General features: G+C 42.1%; 1 protein-coding gene across 1 annotated transcript in view; it reads left to right on the forward strand.

The window, feature by feature from the left end:
* adamts17 (ADAM metallopeptidase with thrombospondin type 1 motif, 17) overlaps positions 1-17,347 on the forward strand; it is a 130,318-nt gene that overhangs the window by 16,697 nt on the left and 96,274 nt on the right. The window contains exon 4 of the mRNA XM_063470505.1: positions 17,061-17,233. Coding sequence (XP_063326575.1) covers positions 17,061-17,233 — 173 coding nt within the window. The remainder of the gene's footprint in view (positions 1-17,060; positions 17,234-17,347) is intronic.

Consider the following 17,347-nt stretch of genomic DNA (forward strand, 5'->3'; position numbering starts at 1 on the left):
GTTCAGTCGTACTTTGTATATTGACTCTTCTTAGAATAATAAAAGTGTCGACAGCAGGGACTCAAGCGCAGGGCAGGTTGACGTTCCAAACACAGTTTATTTACAACACCAGTGCACAATATGTACAGTGAGGAGGAAAAATCCAGGGTTCCACAGGTCCAAGGGGAAGCTCTCACACTCGCTCTCGTCTCCACGTCCAAACTCACACACGCCCATGCAGCAGGAGGGTCACAGGTCCGGGGAGGAAAACTATCACACAAGAGAGGGAAATTACTCAAAGGTCACAAAGTACTTAAGCATAGATTTATGGGAGCTGAGAGGATCACTAACGTGTCTCGCACAATCATCCAGCGACGAGAAGATCTGCGTCCCAGCCTCAAATAGTGGACAGGTAATGACAGCTAATCGCAAACAGGTGTGTGGGCCAAGGGCGGGAGCCTGAAGTGAGCTCTGCCCAGGCAGAGCGGTGAAGGAGAGAGAGGGTGAGAGAGAAAGAATACAAAACACATGTAGCCTTGCAGGGCCGGCTGGGCAGACATGGGGACCATGAGAAAAAGGTTATGCACTGTTTTTTGTTTTTTTAATTTAGTGTGATTAAAGTCCATCATTTTAATTCACTTGTAAATGGACTGGTTCTTATATAGCGCTTTTCTACTCTTCTGAGCACTCAAAACGCTTTATACAACTTGTGCATTCACCCATTCGCACAAGCACATTTGCTTTCTAGCTAACATTCATACACATTCATACTCCGATGGATGCATCAGAGAGCAATTTGGGGTTAGTATCTTGCCCAAGGATATTTGGCATGCAGACTAGGGGAAGCCAGGAATCGATTCACCAACCTTCCGATCAGTAGATGACCTGCTCTACCGCCTGAGCTACAGCCACCCCTGTATTTTTCACAGTTTCTATTACTAATGATCCCGGTTTTAAAATAAGCTATTAGGTTTTAAATAGACTATTAAAATTGGGCTCTGCAATGTTTATTCATTTAGTGATTTCGAGGCGGCCCCACATTGCTGGAGACTGGTGGGTTTGGCTGCTGTTGTGTAGAGATGGCACAATATCACTTTTTAAATGTCCGATACTGATACCGATATCATAAATTTGTATATCTGCCGATACCGATATGAATCCGATATTGTCTATTTATATAATCAATAAAACCGTTTTTTTAAATATCTTGCTGCATTTTGTATAAGTTCATACTAAAATTTTAAAAAGCAAAACACTAAAGCTATTACCAGGGCTCTAGACTAACTTTTTGCCATGAGCGCACCGGTACGCCTAACTTTAAAAATTTCGGCGCATCGGCACAAAAGTTAGGCGCACTCAAATTTTTCAACCGCATCGCTTAACACTGCAGTTTTACATGTGCACTTTGTTTCGGGGGAAGTTGCAGTCCATACAGACAATATTAATTTCTAAATTATTAACTAACAATCTTGTGCTTAAAATACTTTGTCAATATTGTAGAAAATGTTAAACTTAATCATCATCTTGGCTCCTCTGACGACCTGTTTACTGTTGCATGCTGCCGAAAGGCAGTGGGGAGAGGGGACACTTGGGCAGTGCATTTATTGCAGCATATAATGTGTTTTCTGGATACACTGTGCTTTTTCAGCATTCAAAGATTGATGGCACTGTGTCAGAGCTGGCTATGAATTTCAGACGGATCAGGCCTTAACTTAACAGAAAAGTTATCAATAGTTCTTTTCATCTTTTCTCATTACCCACAGCTACATCCACTTCTGTCAGGCCTAGGCTGCTCACTAGGGCTGGGTATCATCACTGATTTCTATAATCCATTCGATTCAATTTTCCTCAGACAGTCAGAAATATTATAATTCTGATTATTTATCAGTACTGATACATGTGAGACTTCATCAGAATTGTGAACCTCACAGCAGATGCCTTTGTGTGAAAGTAACTGAGAATAAAACACAGAAAAACATGAAGGAGATTTTTCTGACCTGACCTTTAATAGCAGATAACCTTAAAATATTCTGCAATATTCTGTAATTTTGCACAATTTTAATAAGTTTAAATTTCTTCAGTATTGAACAGCAGAAATTAGGCTTTCTTGTCCGAGGTCATTTAAGTGAAAAAAAAAGAAAAGAAAAAGACAGCGGCCGAAAGCGCTGTAAACAACGGTAGACTGGTGGGTAATAAGTGAATGAATAATGCAGAAAACAGAGATTTGAGACGGGAAACTGTTCTTGAAGTACACACAGAGACAGAGAGAGAGACCGAGAGAGAGAGAGAGAGAGAGCTGTGCATGAAGTGTGATTTTATCGTGGTGGAAGCAAAACAGCAAAAGTCAGAGGGAATTCATGACGACATTGATCAAATGTGAAGCGTAGTTTGCTGCTTCTTTTGCTGCTGGCTCGGTGAATTTTGGTTGGAGAGAGACAAAACCTGCAGCTCAGAATCAGCGCAAAAAGATGTAAACAGCGCGGACGGTGGGCTCGGTGAGCTCCGACAGCGTGTCCGTGTTCGGGCCGTCGGGTGAGAAAGCCGAGAAAGACAAAGCTGATTCTGATGCGTCGGCTCGCTCTGTGTTTACGTCTTTGTGTGGAATCCGTTAATGAATCGATATCGCTTTATTCAAGCTACTCACCTCTCTCTTCCACCTGCACTTTCAACTGGACCACGGCCAATCAGAGAGGTCCCGCCCCTGACTATCTCTGATTGGTTTAGTCCACGATAGGGGACTGATCTTTTTATTTAAACTTTTAGCAGGACTATGTAATTAAAGTAATATTCAAAAAGTAATTTAAAATGCAGTTCAAGGTTCAAGGTTCAAGGTTCTTTATTTGTCACATGCATAGTTATACAAGTATAACACACAGTGAAATGTATCCTGACACGCTCCTCAACAGGAGGAGTTTTGTGGTTTAGGGCCCGGATGGCTTGAGGATAGAAGCTCCTCTTGAGTCTCTCTGTCCTTGCCCGGATGATGCGGAACCTTCTACCAGATTGTAGAAGTTGGAACAGTTTGTTGCCAGGATGGGACGGGTCCTTCAGTATCTGTGTTGCTCTAGTCCGGCATCTCCTGGTGTAGGTGTCCTGAAGCGGGGGGAGAGCAATCCTGCAGCAGCGTTCTGCTGTACGGATCACTCTCTGGAGAGCTTTTTGGTTTTGGTTTAGTTCTATGCAGATTTCAAAAAGTCTTTGGTTCTGAAAAAAAGGAAATGCAATATCAGCACAAAATAATGTTTATATTCAACAAAAAAACAAAAAAAGGTTGTAGAATGGACCCTTTTATACTTAAAGCTTAAAATAAATAGACATCCAGAGTGGAAAGCAGTGCAAATAAATGCAAACAAAGCGACACTCATCCACTCTGGATGTCAGTGTAAACTGTTTCTGTCAGATTTAACCTGAGAACCTGAATTTTGTGTAATTATCATACAAAACTTAACACAAGTATAAAAAAAAAGTCTTTTTCGTAGTTTTTTTTTTTTTTTTTGGAACTATGAAACTGTTTAGTCATGTGTCGTCCCAAGGTAGGTCTCCCCGACAGAATTTGTTCCCCCTGCGTCGCGAGTATTCACTGGGCACAGAGTGCGGATTCAGTTTATGCCGCCTCCATTACAGACAGTTAGAGTGGAAGCAGTGATGTTTTAGTTTTGTGAAAAAGTGAAAAATGAGTGTCGTTACATTACCATTCAGTTTGAGGGTTGCAACAGTAAATTATATATTTAATGTTCTCACATGGTGTCGGACGGGATTATTTTAACAAACAAAGGACATTTTGCCTGATAATTATTTTTATCCTCCTGTAACTTTACTGTAAAAAGAGCTAAAACCTCCGAAGTTTCAGGAATAGTTAGTCGTTATAAGTGTTTGTGAACTAAAAATCAAGAATGTGGGATACTGTTGGTCCGTGATTTGGGGAGCCCAGCATGTGCTCCCGACGCAGGGGAAACAAATTTTGTCGGGGATACCTACCTTGGCACGACACATGTTTTGGCAGTATGTAGCGAGGCTCCAAACGCTTCACAGGCTGGCCAGTAGATGCAATTCGTAGTGGCATGTAGGGCTGGGCCATATCATACCGTACACGGTAATACCGGTATATTGTTAGGTAATGATAAGAAAATGAAATCTCATGATAGAATATGGGTAAAACGCGCATGCGCAGTGCCTTTGTTTTCATATGCACATGGTGGAAAAACGATGGCAAAAGCGGATCGTTGAATGAAACAGATGAACCAGAATTGGTTTGTAAAAATGGTGCAACTTTAGTGGTGTGGAACTGGTTTGGCTTTCGTCCGTTAGATACACACCAAAGCACAATTTTTGGTAGAGCATGCTAGCGGGCCATCGTTATTACCGTGTTTTTTGGAAAATACGGCACACTTAAAATCAATCCTTTGATTTTTCTGAAAATCGACAGTGCCCCTTATAATCCCGGGCGCCTTATGTATGAATTCTGGTTGTGCTTACTGACCTCGAACCAATTTTATGTGGTACACGGCGCTCGAAAATCTGTCAAAAAATGTTTTAGTACGACTTTGGTAAGCTACGAAGCCGCACCGCTTGATGGATTGTCGGAGCATTACGGCTATCGTAGGCAGGAGCCTCACAGAGTGATACGTACTGTGCTTTAACATAATATTACCGTATTGTGTGTGTATAACCTCTTTTTAAGTTTTGTGGATATTATACATGGTTATGCTGAGGATATGTCGGCCAATTTCCACTGGAAATGCCTTTTGGTTAAACTGTCAGCAAGGAATTTGCATTTGCACTGTTAATTTTTTATATAACTTTAATGCACATAAAAAAACAGCTGCTTGTTTAAGTGAAAATACACTGATGTTTGTTTTTTTTTGCATGAATAAAGTTGTGGAGTTGTAAAGTATTTTGTCTCGCATCAAGTACATCGTCAGTTATATCGTTATCGCAAATTTTCAAATGTATATTGTGATAAATATTTTTGGCCATATTGCCCTGCCCTAGTGGCATGTGTACCTTGGGAGGAAAGTTCTGAGCTTGTTCGATCTGTGTCTGAGATCTTGTGAAATATTTTTGTGGTAGGGCGCCTCCCTTCTCTTCTAAAACTCCACCTGTCACCATGATGATTGGGGCTTGCATGGGTGGTTGCTCAGGAGTTACACTTCATATTGTGGAAGTGAACTTGCTGACAAAGATGGATATAAAAGTGGAGCCTTATGTTCGGGCTCTGTAGCTGCTGGTCTGACCTCAGTTGCCTTGAGACTCTGGCTTTGTGTTTGTGTTGATTCTGCCTCTTCCCTTTAACAACTGTTTGACACATTGTTGTTATTGTCATCGGAAGAGCTCTTGTTTTATTCATGTCAACTTTCCTTGAGCCCTTTCCTTTCCTTGTGTTCCTCTTTTGCTTTTTGATGTAGGGCTTTAATTGCATCATTAGTTGGGACTTGTATTCCTGGATCGGTGAAAATCAATCCTCCTTTTCCCCATTTGTTTTCCATACTTCATCTTGGGGTCTTTCTAATTTTGTCTGTTTCTTGTTCTTTACAAGTTTCTTGCCCTTCAGCTGTCTCATGTTGCTGGGAGGATGTGGTTCTTCTTCTTTAAGTGTTGCAAGAAGTCAGTATTCTTTTATGCTTTATTATTACTCTGGTCTCATAATGAATCAAGTATTTCTCTTTTTTAACCCCAAATAATTCTCTATAATACATCCTGTTGACTGAAGGCACATTTTTCTTTGATCATCTTGACTTGCACTTGGGTTTTCCTGACGAGTTTTTCTTAACTGTTCACTTTGTAAATAAAACCTTGATTAGACTCTGTTGCCAACATAGATATGGACAGCTGAAAAACACAATGGCTGAGGAGTACTTAGATAATTTTGGCTGGTCCTTGAGCGTAATGATATGCTCAATGGAACACCAGAACAAGCCAAAGTGTTGGTCATCAGAAACATTGAGCTGGGCAAATACTGATGTTCGTCTTACACTGGAGGTATGAATAAACATGTTACGTGACACACAACACACCACATGGCACAATCTGAAAGAACTTCATCTGAATCTGACAACAATAACAATTTAATTCAATGGAATTCTGTTTATGATAAACTGAAACTGAGAACATTTCAATACACAGACCATAATGTTCTGGACTTGGAAATGGATTTAGACCCAGAAAATAATTTCTTCTACAACATTAGCAACAACTGCTGCTACTTCACTGATGAACAGTGTAGTCACACCATCAACACGGAAAACAAATGATCAATAATCCATTTAATAGCAGAAGTCAATGTGGCAATTTCAATAATATAAAGGAATATTTTAATCAATTCACAAAACCATTTGAAATTATTGCCATATCTAAAACATGGATCAATGCAGAGAAACGACTGGATTTTGAACTGGAGGGGTTGAAGTTAATTGTAAGGTGGTGAAAAGTATGACAACTACAATTGATAACTTATTAGAATGTATATAACAATTGAAGTTTATAAGGAACAGTGAAAAATTATTAGTAAAACATAATTAGCTGTATATATAGAGCACCAGGCTCAAGCATACACGTATTTAATGACTTCATAGAAGAAATGTTCTCAAAAATAAATCAAAAAGTTATGTTTATCATGGTGATTTTAACAATGACCTGCTGAATGCGAATAAGCATAAAATGACCAACGAATTTCTAGACACTATATACAGTCTGAGTTTACATCCTAAAATAACCAGGCCAAGCAGAATTACACCTCATTGTGCCACCTTAATTGACAATATTTTCACTAACAACATGGAAAACAACATTGTGAGTGGATTATTAATTAATGACATCAGTTTATGACAGTTATATGTATTGTATTTTTAATGGAAGTTTTAAACGACTGAAGATGAAAGGGGAGAGAGCCTTTCAGTCTGTGGCACCAGAGCTGTGGAACAGTCTACCACAACTACGTTTGGTTGACTCTGTGGAATCCTTTAAAAAGCAGTTAAAAACTTTTGTTGGATAAAAACAGTCTCCTCCTTGATAACTGCACCAGTAGAGTCAGTATACAGCTGCTTGGCCTTTGGTTCATAAAGGATCCCCCAATCACATGCCTTTGGGGATGAAAATACCACTTAGTCATAAATGCATTCTTAGAAGCACAGACCCCTTTTTACTAACAACTTACTTTAGATCCTTTTGTCATGTTCTACCGGCCAAGCAGAGTCTTAAATAATGAAGGAGGGTATGAGCTCCCCTGGACTGCACCCAGGACCAAACCAAAGTTGCTAGCTGTGATAGTCTTCTTGCAATATACCAGCCTTTTATAAAGAAACAAATTAGGAGAGACAGTTCACTAAAATTTCTTGCTTAACACCTAACAGAATTAATTTCTTACCACAATGCATTCTTTGTTTGTCCAACTGTTGCTTCCTCAACCTGTTTCTTCTCTTCCTCGGTCGCAGCCAGTGACGCCAGTACATAACTAGCCTTGTCTTCTGCTTGGGCTAAATCCAGGTTCCTCAGCACTCCATCAAATTTCTTGGCTGGTATATTCTAGATTTAAAGCAAAAAGATTTTCAAAGTTTTAATGGGACCAAGCCACTTTGTGTTAGGTGCAGGCTGTGTGCAGACAGGAATAGGACCCAAGGTGCAGACTCCGGAGACAAAACGGTGAACTCAAAACAGCTTTATTGCTGAACAAAGAAAATCTACAAAACCTAAACTGAAAAGAATCTAACAAAACACACACAGGGAGCCACAGGAAGATACACACAGCAAGAGGGACGACGCGACACTGACTCAAAGAAACACAGGGTTTAAGTACACAGAGGGAGCAATCAGGGAATGGGCAACAGGAGGGAAACACAGCTGGGGCAAATCAGGACTAACGAGACAAGGAGAGCAAAACCAGATACACTAACATGAGACATGGACTTTCAAACTAAAACAGGAAACATAACACAGACTCACAGGCAGGCATTATAACAAAGGGAACAAAGACGTGGGACCAGGGCAGACACAGACACTGACTGGACGTGGGGATACAGCAAACAGGGGAGACAGCAACTCAGAATCACAAACAGAAAACCAGAACACTAAAACTCTAACAGAACCCACCCAGAGAACCTAAACTAAGAATAATCCAAAAACTCAAAAAGCAAAACTAGAATATAATGAAATAACAAACTCAAAGAACCAAAACACAAACCACTGGGTCGATGACCCAGGGATCCTAACACTTTGACCACAGAGTAGACAAAGTTGAGTACAAAGCATACAAAATACATATGAAATTAAAGTGGGGATAGTGGAGACGAACAGTCTGATGTCTATAGTTTACAAGAGTTTACATACATGTAAAGGCAGAAATTAGGGACATACAGTTTTTATTCATAAACACCCCAAAGAAACAACATTCTAATAATCAGTACCTTCCTGGTTCAAAGCACTCTCCAGGTCACAAAGTGTGGTTATCCACTAAAACCATTTCACCATGTTCTGAATGTAAAAAAGTGTCACCCAGTTTAATTGGTCCCTTTGAAATTCTGTCTGACATTAACCCATAACTGTTCATCTCAGACTGCCTCAAAATACCTTAGAATATGAGAATTCAAAACTCTTTTATTTCTCTGAGATCAAACCAGTCAGATTGAGCCGGATATTATATGCTCTAGCCATTGAGTCCCATCTAAACCAACCCAGACAGAGCCCCAAAAACCCAAACCCAAAACCCAAAAAGGCCACAGTGAGTTTGTCACCATATGCTGAAAGTCTTTATGACTGGGCAAAATGAAATCAGCACTCAGAAATTAGCATTATATGAACCAGCTTCTGTTGTTTAGGTCAACTGGTCAAAATGTGTTGGCCTTTGCCAGAAGAGTGGATTAATAAAGTGAAACCAAAAATGCCAGCTCTGCTACAGTGGAACAGGGAGGGGATGAAATGTTTAAGTGTGTTTCTGGGAAGGGATGACTTCCAGATGAAAAAAATTGGAAGGGTTTACTAAAAAACTGGTGAGATCTGCTGGACCCAAGCCCACTGGTTGTCTCGTGGGTGCCTCTATATGACATACAACTGTCTTATAGAGGGAGGACCTTGGTTTTTAATAACTGCTTTGCGCAGTTATTAAAAACCATGTAAGGAGCATTGACTATGACAACCATCTGTAGAGCCAGGAACCTTAGAAGAGCATACCAAATAATGACCATCTACAGCACTGGTGTCAAACTCCAGTCCTTTAGGGCCAGTGTCCTGAAACTTTTACAAGTGTCCCTGCTACAACACACCTCAACAAAATTAGTAGGTCATATGCAAGACTCTATAGAACACTGTAGATCAGGGTGCTGATGTGGCAATTCAACCATTTAATTCATATTACAGCTGCTCATGTGTGAATGAACATGGTGCAATAAAAAGTAAATTTTTCTAAACGCTTACATTATTCTCCAAGAAGGCTGGGTACTCTGAACCGTCATTCGGTGCACAAGTGCAAACGACAGTCAAGACCCGTTCCCCTGGCCCAAAGGCGCTGGGAACAAACGTTCTCGTCCACAGGGAGAAACCCCAACGTACAGGCAGCAGAGGGGATACTAGGATACCTACCCTAGCCTGCTGCCTCTCACCTAGGGCAACTGTAGACTGAGACAGAGTCCAGCCGCTCTCCTGGAGACTGGTTCCACAGCCTAAGTCATGCGTTGAGGTGAGCCAGACTATATCTAGCCGGTACCTCTCAGCCTCACGCACTAACTCAGTAACCCTATCCTGGGCAGCGTGAATTGTTCCCTTGGTTGTATACTCATAGGAGTCTTTTCGGTCTTTGTCTTATCCCTCACGAAGGACCAAACTGCAATGGGACACCCTACCAGGGGGCAAAGGCCCCCCAACAACGTAGCCCCTGGGATCCCTGGGACATGCAAGCTCCTCCATCACAATAAGTGCTTAATAATAACAGTTCCATGTGTCCAAGTGGAACCTATTTAAACCAACGTGAAAAGTGATAGAAATTCCTTTATTTGTGCTGTACTGTGTGTTGCACAATGAAACTGGAGCAGAGCTAACATTTTAGCAGAATGCCATACATACAGTCAGGTCCATAAATATTGGGACATCAACACAATTCTAACATTTTTGGCTCTATACACCACCACAATGGATTCCAAATGAAACGAACAAGACGTGCTTTAACTCCAGACTGTCAGCTTTTATTTGAGGGTATTTACGTCCAAATCAGGTGAACGGTGTAGGAATTACATTAGTAATTCCTACACTGGAAATAGTTGTGATTCTCATCCGGCGCCCCCCGTGTGCGGCAGCCTGTTACAGCAGCTCTGCTCATTCTGAGTTTATTTCTTTCTTATCTTTTCTTCTCGTAAATTTTTTATAACTAACGTATTAGTAATTAGACTCTGCAACCATGTTCTACCGTTTTGTGCTAGTTCTGGTCGTTTTTCTTAGTTTTTTTCTACTTTTTTCACCCGTGTCTGGGGACCCAGAGCAGGGATCCTTTGTTTACAGTAAGGATCAGCTGTTAGCGCTGCGTCCAGCAGCTGTACTGCCGGCGGACAGACTCGACATTCCCAGCGAGCTGAGGAGGAAAAGACGGGGGTGTCGTGCTGGGAAGGAGCGCCGTCGGCCGAGAAGGAGACGTTATCGACCATCTCTTCCTTCTGTAATTATTGGAAATGTACGGTCTTTGCCCAATAAAATGGATGAGCTCACGTCGCTAACCTGGTCACAGAGGGAGTACCGGCAATGTAGCATCATGATGCTAACGGAGTCGTGGCTAACACCGCTAACTCCGGACATGAGCGTGACACTACCGGGATTCCAGCTGCTGCGAGCGGACAGGACGAGAGAGAGCGGTAAGAGGAAAGGAGGGGGACTGGCAGTGTTTGTGAATGACAGATGGTGTAACCCTGGGCACATCACTGTGAAAGAACAACTCTGCAGCAGAGACATTGAGCTGTTAGCCGTTAGCATGCGTCCGTACTACCTGCCCCGGGAATTCTCGCATGTTATCGCGATAACAGCGTATGTCCCCCCCTCGGCCAACGCGGATGCAGCCTGTGACACTCTCCACTCAGTGGTCAGCAGACTGCAAACACAATCTCCGAGAGCCCTCCTCATAATATCAGGGGACTTCAATCATGCCTCACTGGACTCCACACTGCCCACCTTCACCCAGTATGTGACCTGCCCAACCAGAGACAATAAAACACTGGACTTACTGTATGCCAATGCAGAAGAGGCATACAGTTCATCTCCTCTCCCTCCACTGGGCAGATCTGATCACAACCTGGTGCACCTTGTCCCTGTGTATGAGCCTTTAGTGCGCAGGGAGCCACCAGCCACCCGCACAGTGCAGAGATGGTCGCAGGAGAGCGAGGAGGCTCTTAAGGATTGTTTTGAGTCGACTGTGTGGGAGGTGATCTGTGACAACCATGGAGAGGACATCGACAGCCTTACCACATGCATTACTGACTATATTAATTTCTGTGTGGATAACACCGTACCTACCAGGACTGTACGGTGTTTCTCCAACAACAAACCTTGGATTACCCCAGAAATTAAAGCCGTCCTCAAGCAGAAGAGGAGGGCCTTCAAATCCAAAGACAAAGAGGAGTTGAAAAGGGTGCAGAGAGAGTTGAGGGGACTGATAAGGAATGGGAAGGACAGCTACAGGCAGAAGATGGAGAACCAGCTTCAGCAAAACAACGTTGGTGAAGTCTGGAGAGGCCTCAGAACCATCTCAGGCCACAAACATCAGAACTCTCTGCCTGGGAGGGATGTGGGGTGGGCAAATGAACTGAATCATTTCTTCAACAGATTTGATTCAGCCATGAGCCAACATCGGCTGCAGACTCACCCACCCCCACTGCTGCTGTTCCACCTCTGACACCTCAGACACTTCACACCTCCTCTATTCACCCTGCTCACTCCTCCCCACCCCCAACAATAGCATCCAATACACAATCAACACAAGGCTCCAGCCTGTCTCTCTCAACCACCCAGGTTAGGAGGGAACTGAGGAGGATTAATGGCAAGAAGGCAGCGGGCCCAGATGGCATCAGCTCGAGGGTCGTCAGGTCCTGCGCGGACCAACTGTGTGGGGTGATGGAGCACCTCTTCAACCTGAGCCTGAGGCTGGGAAGAGTCCCACAGCTCTGGAAAACCTCCTGTGTTGTACCAGTGCCAAAGACTTAACGCCCCAAGGACCTCAACAGCTACAGGCCGGTGGCTCTGACATCCCACCTGATGAAGACCCTGGAGCGGCTGGTCCTGGCTCAGCTTCGGCGCCTTGTGAGCTCATCACTGGACCCACTTCAGTTTGCCTACCAGCCTGGCATTGGAGCGGATGATGCCGTCATTCACCTCCTACATCGCTCCCTCGCTCACCTGGAGACCGCTGGAAGCACTGTGAGAATCATGTTCTTTGATTTCTCCAGTGCCTTCAACACTATTCTTCCCTCGGTTCTGAAGGACAAGCTGGAGAACTCAGGAGTGGACCATCACCTCACTACCTGGATTTTGGACTACCTCACCGACCGACCACAGTATGTGAGGACTCAGGGCTGTGTGTCGGACAGGGTCGTCTGCAGTACGGGGGCCCCACAGGGAACGGTTCTGGCTCCGTTCCTCTTCACCATCTACACTGCAGACTTCTCCCACAACTCCACCCAGTGCTTCCTGCAGAAGTTCTCTGATGACTCTGCTATAGTCGGCCTCATCACTGATGGGGACGACAAGGAGTACAGAGGACTGACTCAGGACTTTGTGGACTGGTGCCAGCTGAACTACCTCCAGATCAATGCCAGTAAAACAAAGGAGCTGGTGGTAGACTTCCGCAGGCACAAACATCCTCCACTGCAACCACTGAACATCCAAGGTATGGACATTGAGGCTGTGGACAGCTACAGGTACCTTGGTGTTCATCTGAACAGCAAACTGGACTGGACTCATAACTCAGACGCCCTCTACAGGAAAGGGCAGAGCAGACTGTACCTGCTGCGGAGACTCAGGTCGTTTGGAGTGGAGGGCCCACTCCTGAAGACCTTCTATGACTCTGTGGTGGCCTCAGCCATCTTTTATGGTGTGGTCTGCTGGGGCGGCAGCATCTCTTCTGGGGACAGGAAGAGACTGAACAGGCTGATCCGAAGGGCCAGCTCTGTTCTAGGATGCCCTCTGGACCCAGTGGAGGTGGTGAGTGACAGGAGAATGGTGGCTAAGCTGTCATCCCTGTTGGACAACATCTCCCACCCCATGCATGAGACTGTGACAGCACTGAGCAGCTCCTTCAGTGGGAGACTGCGGCACCCACGGTGTGGGACGGAGAGATTTCACAGGTCTTTCCTCCCCACTGCTGTCAGACTCCACAACAAAGACTTTAACTGATCAAACACACACATCCACAAATGTGCAATAACACTAAGTGCAATAATCTTTTCTGGCATCGTTGTATTTTTACTCAGTTGTATATAGCATTTGTATTCTATTTTTATCCTATTGTATATTTTATTCTATTTTATTCTACTGTATATAGTATTCTATTTTATTCTATTCTGTACAGTTGTGTACTGTATTTATTCTTATTTTATTTTATTCTAATTTTTGCTTCATAACTTTTGCACTGTCCACTTCCTGCTGTGACAAAACAAATTTCCCACGTGTGGGACTAATAAAGGTTATCTTATCTTATCTTAGTTTGCAAATGTACCTCCCACTTCTTAAGGGACCAAAAGTAATGGGACAGAAGAAGAACCATAAATCAAACATTCATTTTTTAATACTTGGTTGCAAATCCTTTGCAGTCAATCACAGCCTGAAGTCTGGAACACATAGACATCACCAGACGCCGGGTTTCATCCCTGGTGATGCTCTGCCAGGCCTCTACTGCAACAGTCTTCAGTTCCTGCTTGTTCTTGGGGCATTTTCCCTTCAGTTTTGTCTTCAGCAAGTGAAATGCATGCTCAATCGGATTCAGGTCAGGTGATTGACTTGGCCATTGCAAAACAGTCCACTTCTTTCCCTTCAAAAACTCTTTGGTTGCTTTTGCAGTATGCTTTGGGTCGTTGTCCATCTGCACTGTGAAGCGCCGTCCAGTGAGTTTTGAAGCATTTGGCTGAATATGAGAAGATAATATTGCCCGAAACACTTCAGAATTCATCGTGCTGCTTTTGTCAGCAGTCACATCATCAATAAAAACAAGAGAACCAGTTCCACTGGCAGCCATACATGCCCACGCCATGACACTTAGACCACAATGCTTCACTGATGAGGTGGTATGCTTAGGATCATGAGCAGTTCCTTTCCTTCTCCATACTCTTCTCTTCCCATCACTCTGGTACAAGTTGATCTTGGTCTCGTCTGTCCATAGGATGTTGTTCCAAAACTGTGAAGGCTTTTTTAGATGTCGTTTGGCAAACTCTAATCTGGCCTTCCTGTTTTTGGGGCTCACCAATGGTTTACATCTTGTGGTGAACCCTCTGTATTCACACTGGTGGAGTCTTCTCTTGATTGTTGAGTCTGACGCACATACACCTGCCTCCTAGAGAGTGTTCTTGATCTGGCCAACTGTTGTGAAGGGTGTTTTCTTCACCAGGGAAAGGATTCTTCGGTCATCCACCACAGTTGTTTTCCGTGGTCTTCCGGGTCTTTTGCCGTTGCTGAGCTCACCGGTGCGTTCTTTCTTTTTGAGAATGTTCCAAACAGTTGTTTTGGCCACGCCTAATGTTTTTCCTATCTCTCTGATGGGTTTGTTTTGTTTTTTCAGCCTAATGATGTCTTGCTTCACTGGTAGTGACAGCTCTTTGGATCTCATCCTGGCAGTTGACAGCAACAGGTTCCAAATGCAAACAGCACACTTGAAATGAACTCTGGACCTTTTATTTGTTCATTGTAATTGGGGTAATGAGGGAATAACACACACCTGGCCATGGAACAGCTGAGAAGCCAATTGTCCCATTACTTTTGGTCCCTTAAGAAGTGGGAGGCACATATACAAACTGTCGTAATTCCTACACCTTTCACCTGATTTGGATGTAAATACCCTCAAATAAAAGCTGACAGTCTGCAGTTAAAGCACATCTTGTTCATTTCATTTGGAATCCATTGTGGTTGTGTATAGAGCCAAAAATGTTAAAATTGTGTTGATGTCCCAATATTTATGGACCTGACTGTACATAGTGACATAGTGATGGGAATAACGGCATTATTAGTAACGCCATTACTAATGCCGTAAATTTCTTTTCAGTAATTTACGGCATTCAGTAATCTAACTAATTACTATTTCTATCGTTACGCTGTTACTGTTATTAACAAGGTGCGGTGCGGATGCGTTACTACTTTTTTTTTTTTACTTTTTCAATACACGGTTGAAGCTGTCTTCACCTTACCCGGAGTTAGGGGTTGAAACAATCGCATGTGTGCTGCTGATTGGCTGAGAATAAAAAGTAGTCATGTTAAACAAATCACATGACTTGTTTAAGCTGACATAGTAACAAGATGCTATGTCAGCCCAACACAAGCCCGAGTCTCTATTTTTGTGTTAAAAGTGTGGACTTCAATCTATATACCTGTTTTTAAATTGTGTTGATAGGCCACGTAAAACCAGAGTCATGATAAAAAATATATACAATGTTTTTTCCTGAATACTATTGATGTGTTTACTGTCTAAGGATAGCGCTAGTGACCAAAAAAAAAAGAACCATATTGACCAATCAAAAAATGATATGGCAACATGGCAGGAAGAGGGGAAAGTTCTAGGAGCAATGGCAGCGAGAGAGAGAGTGAAAGAAAGAGAGAGAGAGTTTTGAGATGTGAGATATTTGTGACGTTTAGCGTTTTTGGAGTGTGTAGTTAGTGTGTTGTCTTGTGTAGTTAGTGTGTAGTGTAGTTGATATTTTTTTTGTGTGTGTCAGAACAATGAGGCGACTGCTGAATGTCACAGTTGCTGCCAAAAAGCCACCAAAGGCAGATTACAGTGTAAACGGTGTCTCCAGGAGGAAAACAGGAGGAGTGATACACCTCCTGCTGTCAGGCCTGCAGGTATCACGCTTGTGATAAGGTCCATTATCTTATAGTGGACAGAAATTATTTTTTGAAGTGGCACAAATAATTTTTGTGGCATCTTATTTGTTGTAGAACACCTGATTGTTCTGTAAATAGTTTGAAATGGTTATTTTAAAAACGCCTTGGCTGCATTTTTAGGTGAATAGCTGCAAAAAACTTTGTTGTTTACAAAACTTGTTCATAGCTTTTTAAAATTTACAATTTATCTTTGCATTTCAAGTTAATAATTCATTAAACATGTTTGTGGTTCTTACAGTAAAAAATATAACCTTTTTCTACTCGGATTTTATGTTTTTGGTCATTTTTTTAAGTACACCAATAGTTACTTTTCCTAGTTAGTTAATTAGTTACTTTTATAACTATAAACTTTTTTAATATTGTAACTGAGTTACTAACCCAGTTACTTTTTTGAAAAAGGAACTATTAACCATAACTAATCACTTTTTCAAAGTATTATGCCCAACACTGATACATACATTCTTACATAGGTTCCCTCATCATTCATTCCGCAGAATAAAATTAAATAGCAAATATAAAAGTCTAAATACAGTTGTGCTAAAAAGGATATTGCATTTGTCGGTAGGTAGCAGCCATCGAGTGTAAGTGATATTGATTATTGTAATATGTTATGCTAGTGTTTTATTTATCTTATATTTCAGGAAAAGAGAATACAACTTTTAAAAAGTTATCATTAAACTATTCACAATTAGAGGAATTTTGCAGATATTGAACATTTTAGCAGGCGTACTAATCTGTTGAACAGTTCTCCCAATTCTAGAAGTTTTGTTTAGGCAATATTAGGCTCTTTTTCAAAGGTTGCACTTTTTCTACAAAACATTACATCTCTTTATTATCATTATTATTATTATAAATTATCAAAGTGTTTGTGTTTACGGCATCTTTTCAAATCAAAGACACTGAATCTAAGGTAATTAAGTTTTAAAATGTTTATTTTGAAGTTTTTTCATAGGATGTAGTTATTTTTTAAATGATTTGTACATTCTTCTGGCATAATGTTTTTAAATTTAGTCTTCCTTTTGTGGTAGGAAGGAGGAAGGAAAGTAGTTCAAAAGTGAATGAGGAGGGTCGTGGGAAGAGAGATGCCATTCGCCTGCACGAAGTCTACACTCTGGAGACAGTGGTGGTAGCAGATTCGGACATGGTCCAGTACCATGGTGGTGAGGCAGCACAGAGGTTCCTATTGACTGTTATGAATATGGTAAGATTTTTAGAATCAAACACTGTTTTTGACTTCCCTCACTTGAGTTTAAGTCAAACCTAAACTGTTTATTCAAATACATATAAGTGTTTATTTAAATACAGAGACTGATAC

The sequence above is a fragment of the Pelmatolapia mariae genome, linkage group LG1 (genome assembly GCF_036321145.2).
Source record: "Pelmatolapia mariae isolate MD_Pm_ZW linkage group LG1, Pm_UMD_F_2, whole genome shotgun sequence".
Classification (NCBI taxonomy): domain Eukaryota; kingdom Metazoa; phylum Chordata; class Actinopteri; order Cichliformes; family Cichlidae; genus Pelmatolapia; species Pelmatolapia mariae.